Raw genomic sequence first — 13,747 nt, 5'->3', positions numbered from 1 at the left:
GTTTACAAAAAAAGTTCTAATAAGAAAAATTAAAATACTACTTTAAAACTATTTAAAACCAACATATAATTAAAAAACAGATGGTATTTCTCTAATGCAAATTTCAAGTATATTCACAGGTTTACACAATGAAACTTTTAAGTATATCTTTTTCAAATACTTGATTAAGTATTTCAAAATGCTGAAGTAATTCAGCACTCAAATTAAAATGTTTGATGTAATTTCTGGCATCAATGCAGCAAATGTCACATAAAAGAAAAACATCTTATTTAAAGTAAGGTCTTGACAGCAGTCTGGCATAGTCAACAATCTTATTCAAAGACTGGAAGGCTGGTTATAATCAAACATATAAGGAGGGAATTAGTTTTTTTTTTTTTTTTTTAAATCTCCATCCTCTTGAAACAATGTAAACACTTAAATTTTCACCCCACAATCCTCTTTAATTAATCTAATGCTCTGAATTTGGAAAAAAAAAAGTAGGCATAGTATGTAAAAAGAACCATTTAAAGATGTGATACCAATACTAATCTGCCAGTGGATGTAAAATAGATGTGTCTTTTCACCATCCATTCATTAGCCAGTACCTTAATCTCAGTTTTAGCCTTGATCCTGCAAAAGGTCCAGTATAACCTAGGCCTCATTCTCATACTAATCTGTGCTCTTCAGTTAATTTCTACCCCTATGCTTGCAAATTTTGGCTGAGATGCAGTGTTTATTAATCAAGCAGAATACCATATTAATGCAGTTGCACAGCTTCTGAACTAGCATTTTTTTCCTAAAGAACACAGCTCAGAACATAGACAGACACTGTGTAAGTGTCTGCATCATCTGCACAGACATACCTGATCCAGCATGTCACAACTCATTCTCCATTCCACACTCCCCTGAGAGGACAGGCAAAGAACAGTGGAAAAATCTCTTGCTATGGTCACAGAATCATAGAACATCCCAAGTTGGAAGGGACCCACAAGGATCGAGTCCAACTCCTGGGTCGCCAAAGGACCAGTCATTCGCTCAGTCATTGCTTGACAGTAGACTGTTTTAAATATATGCAATTTCTTGTATGTAAACTAATGCAGAATAGGTAAACTTTTACACATTTGGTAGATAATCTTGCTCTTGAGAGCTCTACTTCGCTGATGAAAACTCAGGTTGATTAAAAATTCACCAAGCGAACTGAGATAAATGCTTTTAATTTGGGGGTAAAATTATTTGCTCAGGTACTACGCTGTGTTTTACTGCTCTTAGATTTTATTCAAGCTAAGTGTTTCAAGATTCTTTTGTGCTATCCTTAAGTTCTAAATTGTTGTTTACAGTAAAGTATCTTTCTTAATTCCTTGTATTTACCATTGTAAATACTCAAGATTCCACAACAGCCTACCTAAACTCCATACATCTTTGAATATCTCCTAATGAGTTAATCTCGTCTTCTGTTATTTTCTTTTTCCGTTTGTATCCAATTGCTCCACATTTTTTTGGTGGTACGATACTTGGAACCAAGTGCAATAATATAACTGTGCTTTTACAATTAACGCCTCTGTAGCAACAAGTACACGATCACAGCTGCATCACACACAAATTCATGTTCATTTTTTTTTCTAGTATAAACCTGAAACAGTTTACACCACTATGGTTCTCCCAATTTATTAAACTTAAGAAATTATTTTTCTTTAAAGAAATATTAAAATGTATAAGAAAAATTAATACGTATTCACGTATTTTTTCCCCTTCCCTAATCTAGTACTTCCCGTACTAAAATCTATTAGTTAGTGACATTCACTTTTGTTTGTTGATGATTAACAAGTTCAGTTTTCTAATAATGTTTTCCCAATAGTCATAGGATCTAGTGTGAATACTCAACCCTGTTTTAATTTAATACACACCATCCATAAATTACGATTGAGATGATGTTACACAGAACAAAGTTTTATTTTAAGATATTACATCATGCTAGTATTATAAAAACTTACAAACAACTCCAATTGTTTCCACAATTAATATAATTAAGCAAGTTTAGAGGTCTTTGCTCAATGAAATCACACTTCTTAAATTACTATTACAGTATCACTGCAAGACAGTAGCATTAGGTTTGCAGTCACAGGCTGGTACTTAGATTTCTAACATAAATTCCAAATTTTAACCAGCATCTTCTTTAAAACTGATGCTTTAGAACTCAAATGTTCTAAAAGACTTTAGAGATAACGTGAGTATTTGGCTAGAGTGAAAATGGGAAACTTCAGAAAACTGCTTTTAGCTCCAGGATGAAAACAGAAGTTTTCTTTTACATAAAGACTCAGGCAGACTCAAACATTTTTTAAAATTCAGAGAGTTAGATCTGAATCACTTTGTGTCTTTAGGCCACTTGTATTTGTAATGATGAAACTCATGAAAGACAGAAAAACCTTGGCTATTTTAATTTTAGCAAATAACACTGTGAAACAGGAACAAAACAGTTTTGCTGAGGCCCTGATCAGCTCAATATATACTCTTTGGACTGTTCCATTTTGGACTACCAGTTGGAACTCATCAGGTGTGCTCCTGGAACACAACTTCCATTGTGGCAACATCCAAAAGCACACATCTGGTCTGTGGTAAAGACACTAATGTAGATCTGCGTTTTAGCTAATATTCCTATTAAAATTTCAAGTCTTCTCTGCTGTTCTTGAAGTACACGACCTCTTTTGTCTACTACCAGAAACTTACATATCACACAACTGTACTTGTTCTTTCCATACAGATTATAAGTTTTGTATGATTCAAGTGACAACAAATTGACAGGCATGTAAATGACATCTAAAGAATGATTTTTAAAAAGCAGTGGGTAGACTATAGAAGTGAAAATTGGCCATTTAAAACTCCTCTTCAAGACCATATCAAGCATGTTTAATCAGTCTCGTTTGAGTCTCATTACGAGTTTCTAATGAGTCTCATTTACTTTTTTGGTGTGCATTTTGTAACAGTAGTTTCTCTACCATCAGAAATATTTACTTCCTTTGATCATATGGTGAATTACATTTCTTTGTGTAACACTTCATCAAAAAAGGAAACATCATTAGGATATTGACCTGCTTGTTTCAGGATGTAGATAAAATATCTCACTTGAGTACCAGTATAAGCTATTTGAAAAGAAAGCAAAAAAACAAGGACAGTAATACTTTACTCAATAATTTTGGCAGACCTACAACCAAGAGTTTAACTGCCTGATTTAAACAGTGATGGTAAACATAATACCTTCTGTAGTGCTTCCACTTAACTACCATCCCCGTTAGCAAGATGCTTAGCTTCTCCTCCCCAAAAAAACCCTCTTCCAAGTCACATCTTATATTTCTTTTGATTTATTAAGAAGCTGTTCTTCACGGAATCTAGAAAAACAGAACATCTAAGCCCATTCCACCTACAAGAGAGGCTCAACCTTTTTTAAACTAGTCTGAAGAAGTATTTGCCTAATATTCTGTTGCAGAGTTCCACTCTGTAGGTCATCTAGTCCAATAGAAGTTTTCCCTAACATTTAACCTAAATCCCTTTAGCTGTAATTGAAACCTATTATCTCTTGTCTTCTCCACAGGAATTACAAAGAATAATTTCCTCTCCATGGTAGCCTTTAACATTCTTGAAGGTATTTAATATGGCTTCCTTTACAAAGTCGTCTCTACTCTAAACTAAACAGCCACTCTTCCTACAATGTTCAAATGTTATGCTTTCCAGATCATCAGTCACTGATGTTACTCTCTTCTGTGTTCCTATAATAAGTCTCAATATCTTTTTTTCCAAGTGGAATGGCCAAAACTGAGCAATATATTAGAGATGAAGACCTGCTCAGATTGAACAATGAGTCTGTCTTGCATACAACATGCTACTTTATACATCTTTTTTTGAGTCTTTTTCAATAGCATGGCATTATATGTATTAGATTTTAAGTTGCATAAGCGCTACCTAACATCTTGAATTTATACAACTGATCATTTCTAAGAGAGATACAAACCACTTACTATCGTTTTTTTCCACCAGACCTCCCCCTTTCCTAAGCACATATTCCATTTACCTTGACATGGTTTTAATCTTCTATGAACTGATTAATCCAATACAAAATTGGAACAAAAAAGGAACAGCTTTTTTCCAACTTAACAAACCAAATCATGTCAGTAAAAGCTTCAACACAGACCAGGCCTAGTGCAAGGGAAGACAGCTCTTCAATTTGACTACTGCATGTGAAAATACATACTTAGTGCTAAAATTTGCATTTTTCTTATTTTCTTATTTTCTCATTTTTCTTATAAATTTGCATTTTTCTGATTTTCCTTTTGTCTTCCCCTTCCCTGACCAATATATTTTTTTAGTCCAGAAAATTTAATAAAGGTAATCTGCTGTCTTCTCCAGATCACTAATAAACAGATTCCTGGGAATCCTGCTTTCCAGTTTGATTACAATTCTCTTTAAGAATTCTTTTAATACTTTATTAATGTTAATGTCTCTGGGACTGCTTGAGCCAACTCTGATATGCTTCACTGAATTCCATCAAGTTTGAATGATTTTAATGCACCTAATTTATCTAAGCAGTCTCTAGTTTGTTTGTTCTGTACCTGAATACTTCCTTTATGTCACTGATCACATGTAACCATATGAACAAAGCTGACTGCTATGCTAAAGACTGAATTAAAACAAGCATTCAAGCTTAGTTCCTTTTTGTTTTGCCAAAGAAAACCAACTCTTTTCTTGCTTATTCTTCTCCTGTTACTGTATTTTCATTAATCATTTTGCCCTTCACTATTTGCATCTCATTTAACATCTTCTTCATTTTGTCTTCAATTTTAGAACATGTTTATTTTCATACTTTTCAGTTAGGTACTCCAAGAACCTGCTGAATGGTTTCTTTCCTGCCATATATCTTTTTCAACAGGTACTGGAACAGACAAATACTTATGCTCTGACAGCACTCACAAAAAGGAAAACAAGAACTATTTTTACCATTAATTCTTACCTACAGCTCTTCAACAGGTTAATCTCCTACCTGCTATTTAATTCAATGAAATAAAAAAACCAACACACACACAACAACACCCCCCCAAACAGCTGATACATAAAGCTCCCATTTCTTCTTCCCCCACCCCCTACCTGTCCTTGAATAAAAGGTATCCTTCAATATTGTACCATAGTTGTATCTACCAGTGGTATCCAAGTATTAATTTAGTCTGTCACTGTAAAGTGGATTTCCTCAAATTATTCTACAGTAAGTCCTCTGACGTAACAGGCACCAGAACAGGGATAATGTTAAAGCAATGGTATTACAATTGCCATACATGGCACTACTCTTTATCATTTATCATATATGTACATAAGAACTACTCTCTTTTCTACACTTCCACTTGCAGTTCCTTTTTTAACGTGTCCAATGACTGCATTCAGTGTCTTGCCAACATGAGCTTATATTCATTTAGTGACAGTATGATTCCTAGAAGCTTTTCAGAGCCACTACTTTGTATAATATGGTGACAGACTTCATATACAAGTTCCAGATACTGTATTTTTTAATTTGCCAAACTGGTTATTGATCAAGTTCAGAGATTCAAGAGAATCCATGACATTTTCTAACAATTGTTATGATTTCTACTTTCTAATTTGTATAAAAAATGATATGATAAATGATACAGAGTAGAGTAATGGAAATTTTTCTGGCAATGACTTTATATTTTCTTTCAGATTTTTTATGTTGTTTGAGAACTGGACTAAGAACCCACTCCAGAAATGTGTCTAGCAACTCCAGAGTACTTAAAAGCCTGTCTTTTTTTTTTCAGTTCAGCTAACGAAGTGTTAATTATGCACTAAAAATGCAATTTACCCATTATATACTTAACAATTTGTGTGCATTTAGGAAGTAATTGAATATAAAATTATTCTGATAAAAAGTGGGCATGTGAAGATCCCATTTTGCTAAGGTTTATGAAGAACAAACATGCAACTGACTTCTTGATTTTAAGTTCCCCTGGTATCATTCAGAAGAGGTGTAGAAGTTTGAAGTCAATACCTTTGAGTTCAGAGTTAATCATGTGTACCTTTAAGTACCTTTCCAAGTTGGACAGTCAGGAATACTTTCCCCTTTGGAGGTCAGAATAGGTAGGTCCCCATTAAAGAATTAAATCAATTATTTGAAAAAAAAATATTTCAAATACAGAAGCCTGCCCAACTATACATATGTAACTGAAGAACATTTGAAAGAACAAATGCCACCTGTCTAATTTATTTATATACTAGCATCCTTTCATTCTTAAGGAAAACTAATTTTCTGGGAAAAAAACCCCACAACATTTCAGCAATATATCCATCTGAAACACAAAACTACTAAACAACTTTAAAACTGTATTGTTAACTGGAAATCCACACAACACCTGCTATATTATACTCTTACCTTCCTTTTCTTTGGGTTTTAAAGCTTGCTCTTCTTTTTTTTGCTTTGCCTCCAGCAGTTCACGTTTCAGCTGTCGTGCTTCTTTCCGTAGCTCCTCACTGCAAAGGGAAAAATATTTACAAGAATTTAATCTTTTAGGAATGTAAAGCCACTCAGGAGAAACAGAATCAAAATTAATGGGCAGTAAATCTCTGATATAAACAAAGAGAATGTACTGACTCACTGATGCTAGGAAGATGGCTTAAAAATCAATTAGAACCTAGAGAAGTTCATATTTTCATTAGCAAAGACAACAAAAGAACATAACAGATGACTTATTTTAAGAGCCCATTAGAAATATGTCAAGGATATGAATAATAAAACAAAGAACTCCCATCTGTATTTTTAATTTAATATTGTAAGATTTAGCTATAAGAACCACACAAAGAGATTTTGAAAGAGAGGCAGTGCCAAATAAATATTACATGTATTCTCTAATTCAGTTTCCTGAAGTAATAAATTCTAGCATCCTGGGTTTCTTAGATGGACAGACAATGTAGTTGCTACATAACGAAGACATGACCAGTATGTAAGGAAAAAATATTACATATGAAAATTAATTTAGTTTTAAAATGTTACAACAAATAACCAAAAATAACTAGAAAGAAGAAACCAAAAGTTTGCAAGACTGTGTATTAACATCAAATACAATGTCTGTCTTCACTGAATCACAAGATAGCTGAGTTTGGAATGGATGTCTGAACACCATCCAGTCCAAGTGGCCTTCTCAAAGCAGGGCCAATCAGAGCAGGCTACTTAGGGCGCTGTCCAGTCAGGACTTCAAATATCCAGAGATGGAGTCTCCACAACCCCTCTGGGTAACCTGTTCCACTGCTTGACCACCCTAATGTGAAAAAGCTTTTTTTGTATGTTTAAATGGAATTTCTTGAATTTCAGTTCATATCTATTTGTGCCGATCTAATGGTTACCACTATTAAAGAACTGGTAACTAAGTTTTTCTGTGTCAGAATCTCTATTTTCCACTTTTTCCAAACTGTAAGTTTTGACTTATTTAGTATTCAAAGTCAGTGCATAACAAAAATAGCTACAATGCAGGAATATGCCATGCAAGCACCTTCCTGCAGCTCTGTTACCACAATGTTACTTTCCTTAAGCAAAGACTTAGAATTATGGGATGATGATGTCTTTCAAATTTTATTTTCATTTGTGTATGTACAAAGACAGAGCTTGTGAAAAGTACTAGAAAAAGAAGTCTGACATTGCAAAGGTACTCAAAAAATCAACCACAGCAGTAAATCTTAATTTTCAATTGGCAGAAACAATACTGAGGAAGATTAACAACTTTTACATGAGAATACAGTTCTACTTTTCTATCCTGATTTAAAAAAAAAACAAAAACAAAAACCAAGGGAAGTGTTAGGAGACGTTTTTAACCCAAATAACTCCCTAACATTTATATAAATTTTGGATAATGCAGTAAGCAAGCTGTATCACTACACCAATCTAGTATATTACAAGAACGTATTTCTTACAGAATTCTGGCAAAATAACATACATATCAATTAAAGTTACACATCTGAAATATTTATAGCGATAAAAGTTAAAAAGATGCATTCAGTTCTCATTAAAAGTGGCAGCAAAAACCTTGTGAAGATATTCCAGGTGCCTGGGAACTATAGGACTTTCTTCTCTATATTTCCAAAGTACGCTGCCAGGTACAATACAACTCTGCTCTCTCTTCCTCCTGGAAGAAACTAATTCTTCTTTGCAACTCGGCAAGAGTGGGTTACAAATGGCACTTAGAATACAACAGTCCAGCACATCAAAAGGCTTTCTGTAAGAGGGACGCACTCTCAGTTATCTTAAAGTACTGCGGAATTAAGAAGAAGAACTTGTCTCCTGATAACTATTCGGCCTCCCTCTCCCTCTTTTGTTTTTCCAGTGGAAAGAGGTTTCTGTACAGAACACAGAAGGTCCTAATTCCTTTAGAGCCTAATTATAAAGTAATTTTCCAAGCTCCCTCTATGATCAGTACTAGGTCAAAATAGGACTTTGATATTTGGCTTCAAGAGTACAGACTCTCAACTTCCTACATTTTTTATTCCTAGGGTCACTTCACAAAGTTAGGTAGGTGAGAAAGGCAATTCAAAAAACCTACATGCTAAGGAGGAAGCCCCAAGAACTGATTAATTGGAAAGCCAGAAGCCAGACTTACTGGTGGAGAATGCAAAATAACCAACTTCTTGAAATGGAAAACCATGAAATTGATGAAGTACAGCATAATCAAAATAAGGGACTACAAATCAGCCTGTACCTGCAACCTTCATATTTGAAGCATAGGTCTTTGTGTGCAGTAAATTTGCTGACATTTTATATACCTTAGCTTTTCTCAGCTTGTAGGCACTGCACGGTTGTCTCTTGTCACTGGAAAGTTTCTGTCACTACAGAGGCATAGCTGTGTGTCTGGTGTAGGCTCTTCTCACTGCCTTCTTGGTCCCACTGTTATGCTACAGACTCTTCTCTTGTTCTCACTCATTATTCTTCCTCTTCTTCCCCCTTCCTGTAGTCTGGAATATTTCCTCCCTCCCTCAGCACAGACTTCCTAAACAGGTGCAATCACCTCCCCAGACTACTCATCCCCTCATCCACAAATGGAATGCAACAAAATAAAACACAACTTCATTTTTGCTTCCTGAAGTGGCAGTACAAGCGTTACATACAAATCATTTCCTTCCTGAATTTCATTTTTTGAAATTTTTGAAATGCAACTCATTCTTTAAAAATTCTAATCTTTTATCTCCATATTTTGCAAAGAGCACTTCAGTAAAATTGCTTAAGTACCAAGCTGGATTCTGGCTTGGAGATACTCCTTCTAAACATGGACCAAATTTCCAAATAACAGTGATTTTTATTGCTTTTGGATGTAAAGTACATTTTACAGTAAATAAAAGCCGTAACTTTCCATAACTCCTGAAATACTGGCTAGCACTAGCTTATGTATAAACAACAGCTTTTAACCTTTTATCTGAAGTTGCTTAGCCTAAGTATTTTTCTCCAATTACTACAATCTCTTGTCTATATAACCCTCGATATCTTTTTCTGACTGAAGTCCTGAAAGATAACAGCTGTTAAACAACTTTACAAAAGGCTTATACTATTCTAGGGCCAAGCATAATGGTCATCAACTATCTCAACCATCTGTTCCATATTCGAGATCAAGCAAAAAATAACTCTGTATATATGTGTACGTGTATATATATGGTATATATATGCATGCATATGTGTAATAAATTACATATTGAATGTTTCTGAAAACAAGAATTATAGACAGTATTATTTTTCTCCAACATTGCCAAAACTCTCTAGGAAAGTTAGCTCCAAGAAGCACTATGAGAAAAAAAAAATCTGCAGAAAATTAAGAAAAACAGTTTCAGAAGAAAATGTGTAACTCCAGAATTCTTAGTTGACTTCCTTAAAAAGAATTGTTTTATCTAGAAAGTCTTAAAGGGATCAAGTCTAGGAATTCATTTGAATTCTTGGCTCAACTATGGATCAGTACGTATCAATCTGACTGATGGGAACTCCACAATCTAGATACTATGAAAACTTGGGGCACTACAGGTTGATCTCTTATTTCCAGTTTAAGACACCATGCATGGGCAAACTATCATCTTTCCTACACTGTTACCTCAGTCACTACTCAGGTTTCTCTTCAGCAAGCTAAGTAATTTATATTTCTTTAAGTTCTTCTTCAAAGAAATGATGTTTTCCTAGCTTTAATCACTTCTCTTTACCTCAGAACTCCCTGCAGCATTTCCACAATCCCATTGGAATGTAGACCTCAAAATTAGACACATTGAGGGGTGCTAACATTCCAGTAGCGCTCTGCTGATTGCATACTTGGTACCTTGGCTTTAATTCACAATGGAATACAATGAAATACAAAAGAATACAATGTCATGACTTCACTGAGCACTCACCTTATTTCCCCAAATGACTCTAAATCCATCTCTTATCCAATTCTTTCCAAGATGTCACTCAGAGGTTGTATTAGGCAGCAGATACAACCTGCATTTATGATTTCCAACTGTATAACCTGGCTTTTGGTTGTATTGTAAGATATTTGTTGCATTCTGACCACTTGCTATTCACAGAATCACACAGAATCATCTAGGTTGGAAGAGACCTCCAAGATCACCAAGTCCAACCTCTGACCTAACACTAACAAGTCCTCCACTAAACCATATCACTAAGCTCTACATCTAAACATCTTTTAAAGAGCTCCAGAGATGGTGACTCAACCACTTCCCTGGGCAGCCTATTCCAATGCCTAACAACCCTTTCAGTAAAGAAGTTCTTCCTAACATCCAACCTAAACCTCCCCTGCCGCAACTTTAGCCCATTCCCCCTCGTCCTGTCACCAGGCACATGGGAGAATAGATCAACCCCCACCTCGCTACAGCCTCCTTTAAGGTACCTGTAGAGAGCGATAAGGTCGCCCCTGAGCCTCCTCTTTTCCAGACTGAACAATCCTAGCTCCCTCAGCCGCTCCTCGTAGGACTTGTTCTCCAGACCCCTCACCAGCTTCGTTGCCCTTCTCTGGACTCGCTCGAGCACCTCCATGTCCTTCTTGTAGTGAGGGGCCCAAAACTGAACACAGTACTCGAGGTGCGGCCTCACCAGAGCAGAGTACAGGGGGACAATCACTTCCCTAGACCTGCTGGCCACACTGTTTCTTCTACAAGCCAGGATGCTGTTGGCCTTCTCGGCCACCTGTGCACGCTGCTGGCTCATATTCAGCTGACTACCAACCAATACTCCCAGGTCCTTCTCTGCCAGGCAGCTTTCCAACCACTCATCTCCCAGCCTGTAGCACTGCTTGGGGTTGTTGCACTCCAGGTGCAGGACCCGGCACTTGGCCGTGTTGAACTTCATACAGCTGGCCTCAGCCCATCGGTCCAGCCTATCCAGGTCATCCTGCAGAGCCTTCCTACCCTCGAGCAGATCGACACACGCACCTAACTTGGTGTTGTCTGCAAACTTACTGAGGGTGCACTTGATCCCCTCATCCAGATCATCGATGAAGATATTAAAGAGAACTGGCCCCAGTACTGAGCCCTGGGGGACTCCACTAGTAACCGGCCTCCAACTGGATTTAACTCCGTTCACCACAACTCTTTGGGCCCGGCTACCCCGCCAGTGTCTAACCCAACGTATTCGATTCAAATTATTTGTAACAGTTTGTCCTCGTATACGCAATTATTTTCTTATAAAGACTTTTTCTCTTTTTAAATAAATACAAGAACGGCAGTGGCTCATAAATTAATGCTTGGTACAAATCTGCCTGTACTACAAACACTGTACCAACTCAGTTATTTTTATAAATAAAAAAAGGTCAACTCTTTAAAACAATATTATCCCATCCCTCCAGTTTCTCCAAAAGGCAACATAGTTAATCTACTAATTACAAAATTATACTAACCAGCATTGGTTACAACTTTAGTCTCTTTTTTTTCCTGATGAGTGTAGGGAACAAAGCATTCTGTCCCATATATATCATATCATGGAACAGCTTGGGTTGGAAGGGTCCTTAAATATCATCCATTTCCAACCCCCCTGCATGGGCAGGGATGCTACACACTAGATCAGGTTGCTCAAAGCCCTATCCCACCTGGTCTTGAATACCTCCAAGGATGGGGCATTCACAAGTTCTCTGGGCAACCTGTTCCAATGCCTCACCACCCTCTGCGACAAGAATTTCTTCCTAATATCTAATCCAAACCCACTCTCTTTTAATTTAAACCCATTCTGCCTTGTACTGAGATTGTCTGTCTGAGCAAAAAGTTTCTGTCTTCTTTGTAAGCCCCCCTCTAAATACTGAAAAGCTGCAATGAGGTCACCCTGGAGCCTTCTCTTCTGTAGGCTGGACAGCCCCAGCTCTCTCTGCCTTTCATAGGAGAGGTGCTCCAGCCCCTTGATCATTCTCATGGTTCTTATTCTGATAGGCCCATTTCCTTCTTGTGCTGCCCCCAGAACTGAATGCAGCACTCCAGATGGTCTCATGAGAGCAGAATAGAGACTCACCTCCTTCCATCTGCTGGCCATGCTTCTCTTGATGCATCCCAGGGTATGTGGTTGGCTTTCTGGGCTGCAAGCACACACTGCTGGCTCATGTTGAGCTTCTCATCAACCAACACCCCCAGGTCTTTTTGCTCAAGGCTGCTCTCAATCCATTCTCTGCCCAGCCTGTATTGGTGCTTGGGATTGCCCCGATCCAGGAGCAGGACCTTGCACTTGGCCTTGTTGAACTGCATGATGTTTGCAGAGACCCACCTCTCAAGCCTGCCCTGGTCCCTCTGGATGGCATCCCTTCCTTCCAGCATGTCGACCGCACCACACAGCTTGGTGTCATCAGCAAACTTGTTGAGGGTGCACTCTGTCCCACTGTCCATGTCACTGACAAAGATGTTAAACAGCACCCATCCCAATACTGACCCCTGAGGAACACCACCTGGACATTGAGCCATTGACTGCAACTTTTTGAGTGCGACCATCCAGCCAATTCCTTACCCACTGTGTGGTCCATATGTCAAATCTGTCTCTCCAATTTAAAGACAAGGATACTACGGGGGATAGTGTCAAACGCTTTACACAAGCCCAGTTAGATGATGACAGTTGCTCTTCCCCTATCCACCAATTCTGTAACCCTGTCACAGCATACCTTTTGCCATATTTAGATTATGAAATGGCCGTTCTCTAATTCTTTGTAATCTCTTTAATTTTCCTGTTTTTATTAAAAACTAACATTTGTAGAACAGAAAGCATTCAATTTTTCACCAAAGTCCTTGCATTTAAGTTAGCTAGGCCTCTTGTCTACTGAATGTTTAATTTTAAAAGATGTTGCCCAACTTCTCCCTTGACAGTGTATGTGAACTTTTTATTCTACTCACATAATGCATGCATTACTTTCCACACCTAGAACATAAACACTTACTGAATATTTTTTTTGTTTTGTATATAATGATTTTGCCACCTTAATGGCCAGCTGAACTTGATCCAGCAATGTGCCCAGGTGGCCAAGAAAGTCAATGCCATCCTGGCCTGCACCAGAAATAGTGTGGCCAGCTACACTGCTGTGACCTAGGGAAGTGATTGTCCCCTTGTACAAGGCAGTGGTAAGACCGCACCTTGAATATTGTGTTTTGGGACTCTCACTACAAGAAGGATGTTGAGCTGGTGGAATGTTTTAAGAAAACAGCAACAAAACTGGTGAATGGACTAGAAAACAAGACTTATGAGGAACAGCCAAAGGAATTGGCATTGTTTAGTCTGGAGAGGAGGAGG

The 13,747-nt window shown here is 37.3% G+C and overlaps 1 protein-coding gene across 4 annotated transcripts in view; it reads right to left on the bottom strand.

Moving 5' to 3' along the window:
• CWC27 (CWC27 spliceosome associated cyclophilin) overlaps positions 1-13,747 on the bottom strand; it is a 140,524-nt gene that overhangs the window by 32,721 nt on the left and 94,056 nt on the right. For all 4 annotated transcript variants that reach the window (XM_035553462.2, XM_035553460.2, XM_050716423.1 and 1 more), the window contains one exon: positions 6,404-6,501. In XM_035553462.2, coding sequence (XP_035409355.1) covers positions 6,404-6,501 — 98 coding nt within the window. The remainder of the gene's footprint in view (positions 1-6,403; positions 6,502-13,747) is intronic.

The sequence above is a fragment of the Cygnus atratus genome, chromosome Z, assembly GCF_013377495.2.
Source record: "Cygnus atratus isolate AKBS03 ecotype Queensland, Australia chromosome Z, CAtr_DNAZoo_HiC_assembly, whole genome shotgun sequence".
NCBI classification, from domain to species: domain Eukaryota; kingdom Metazoa; phylum Chordata; class Aves; order Anseriformes; family Anatidae; genus Cygnus; species Cygnus atratus.
The sequence above is the reverse complement of the archived record's forward strand: the minus strand, read 5'-3'. Positions and strand labels throughout refer to the sequence as shown.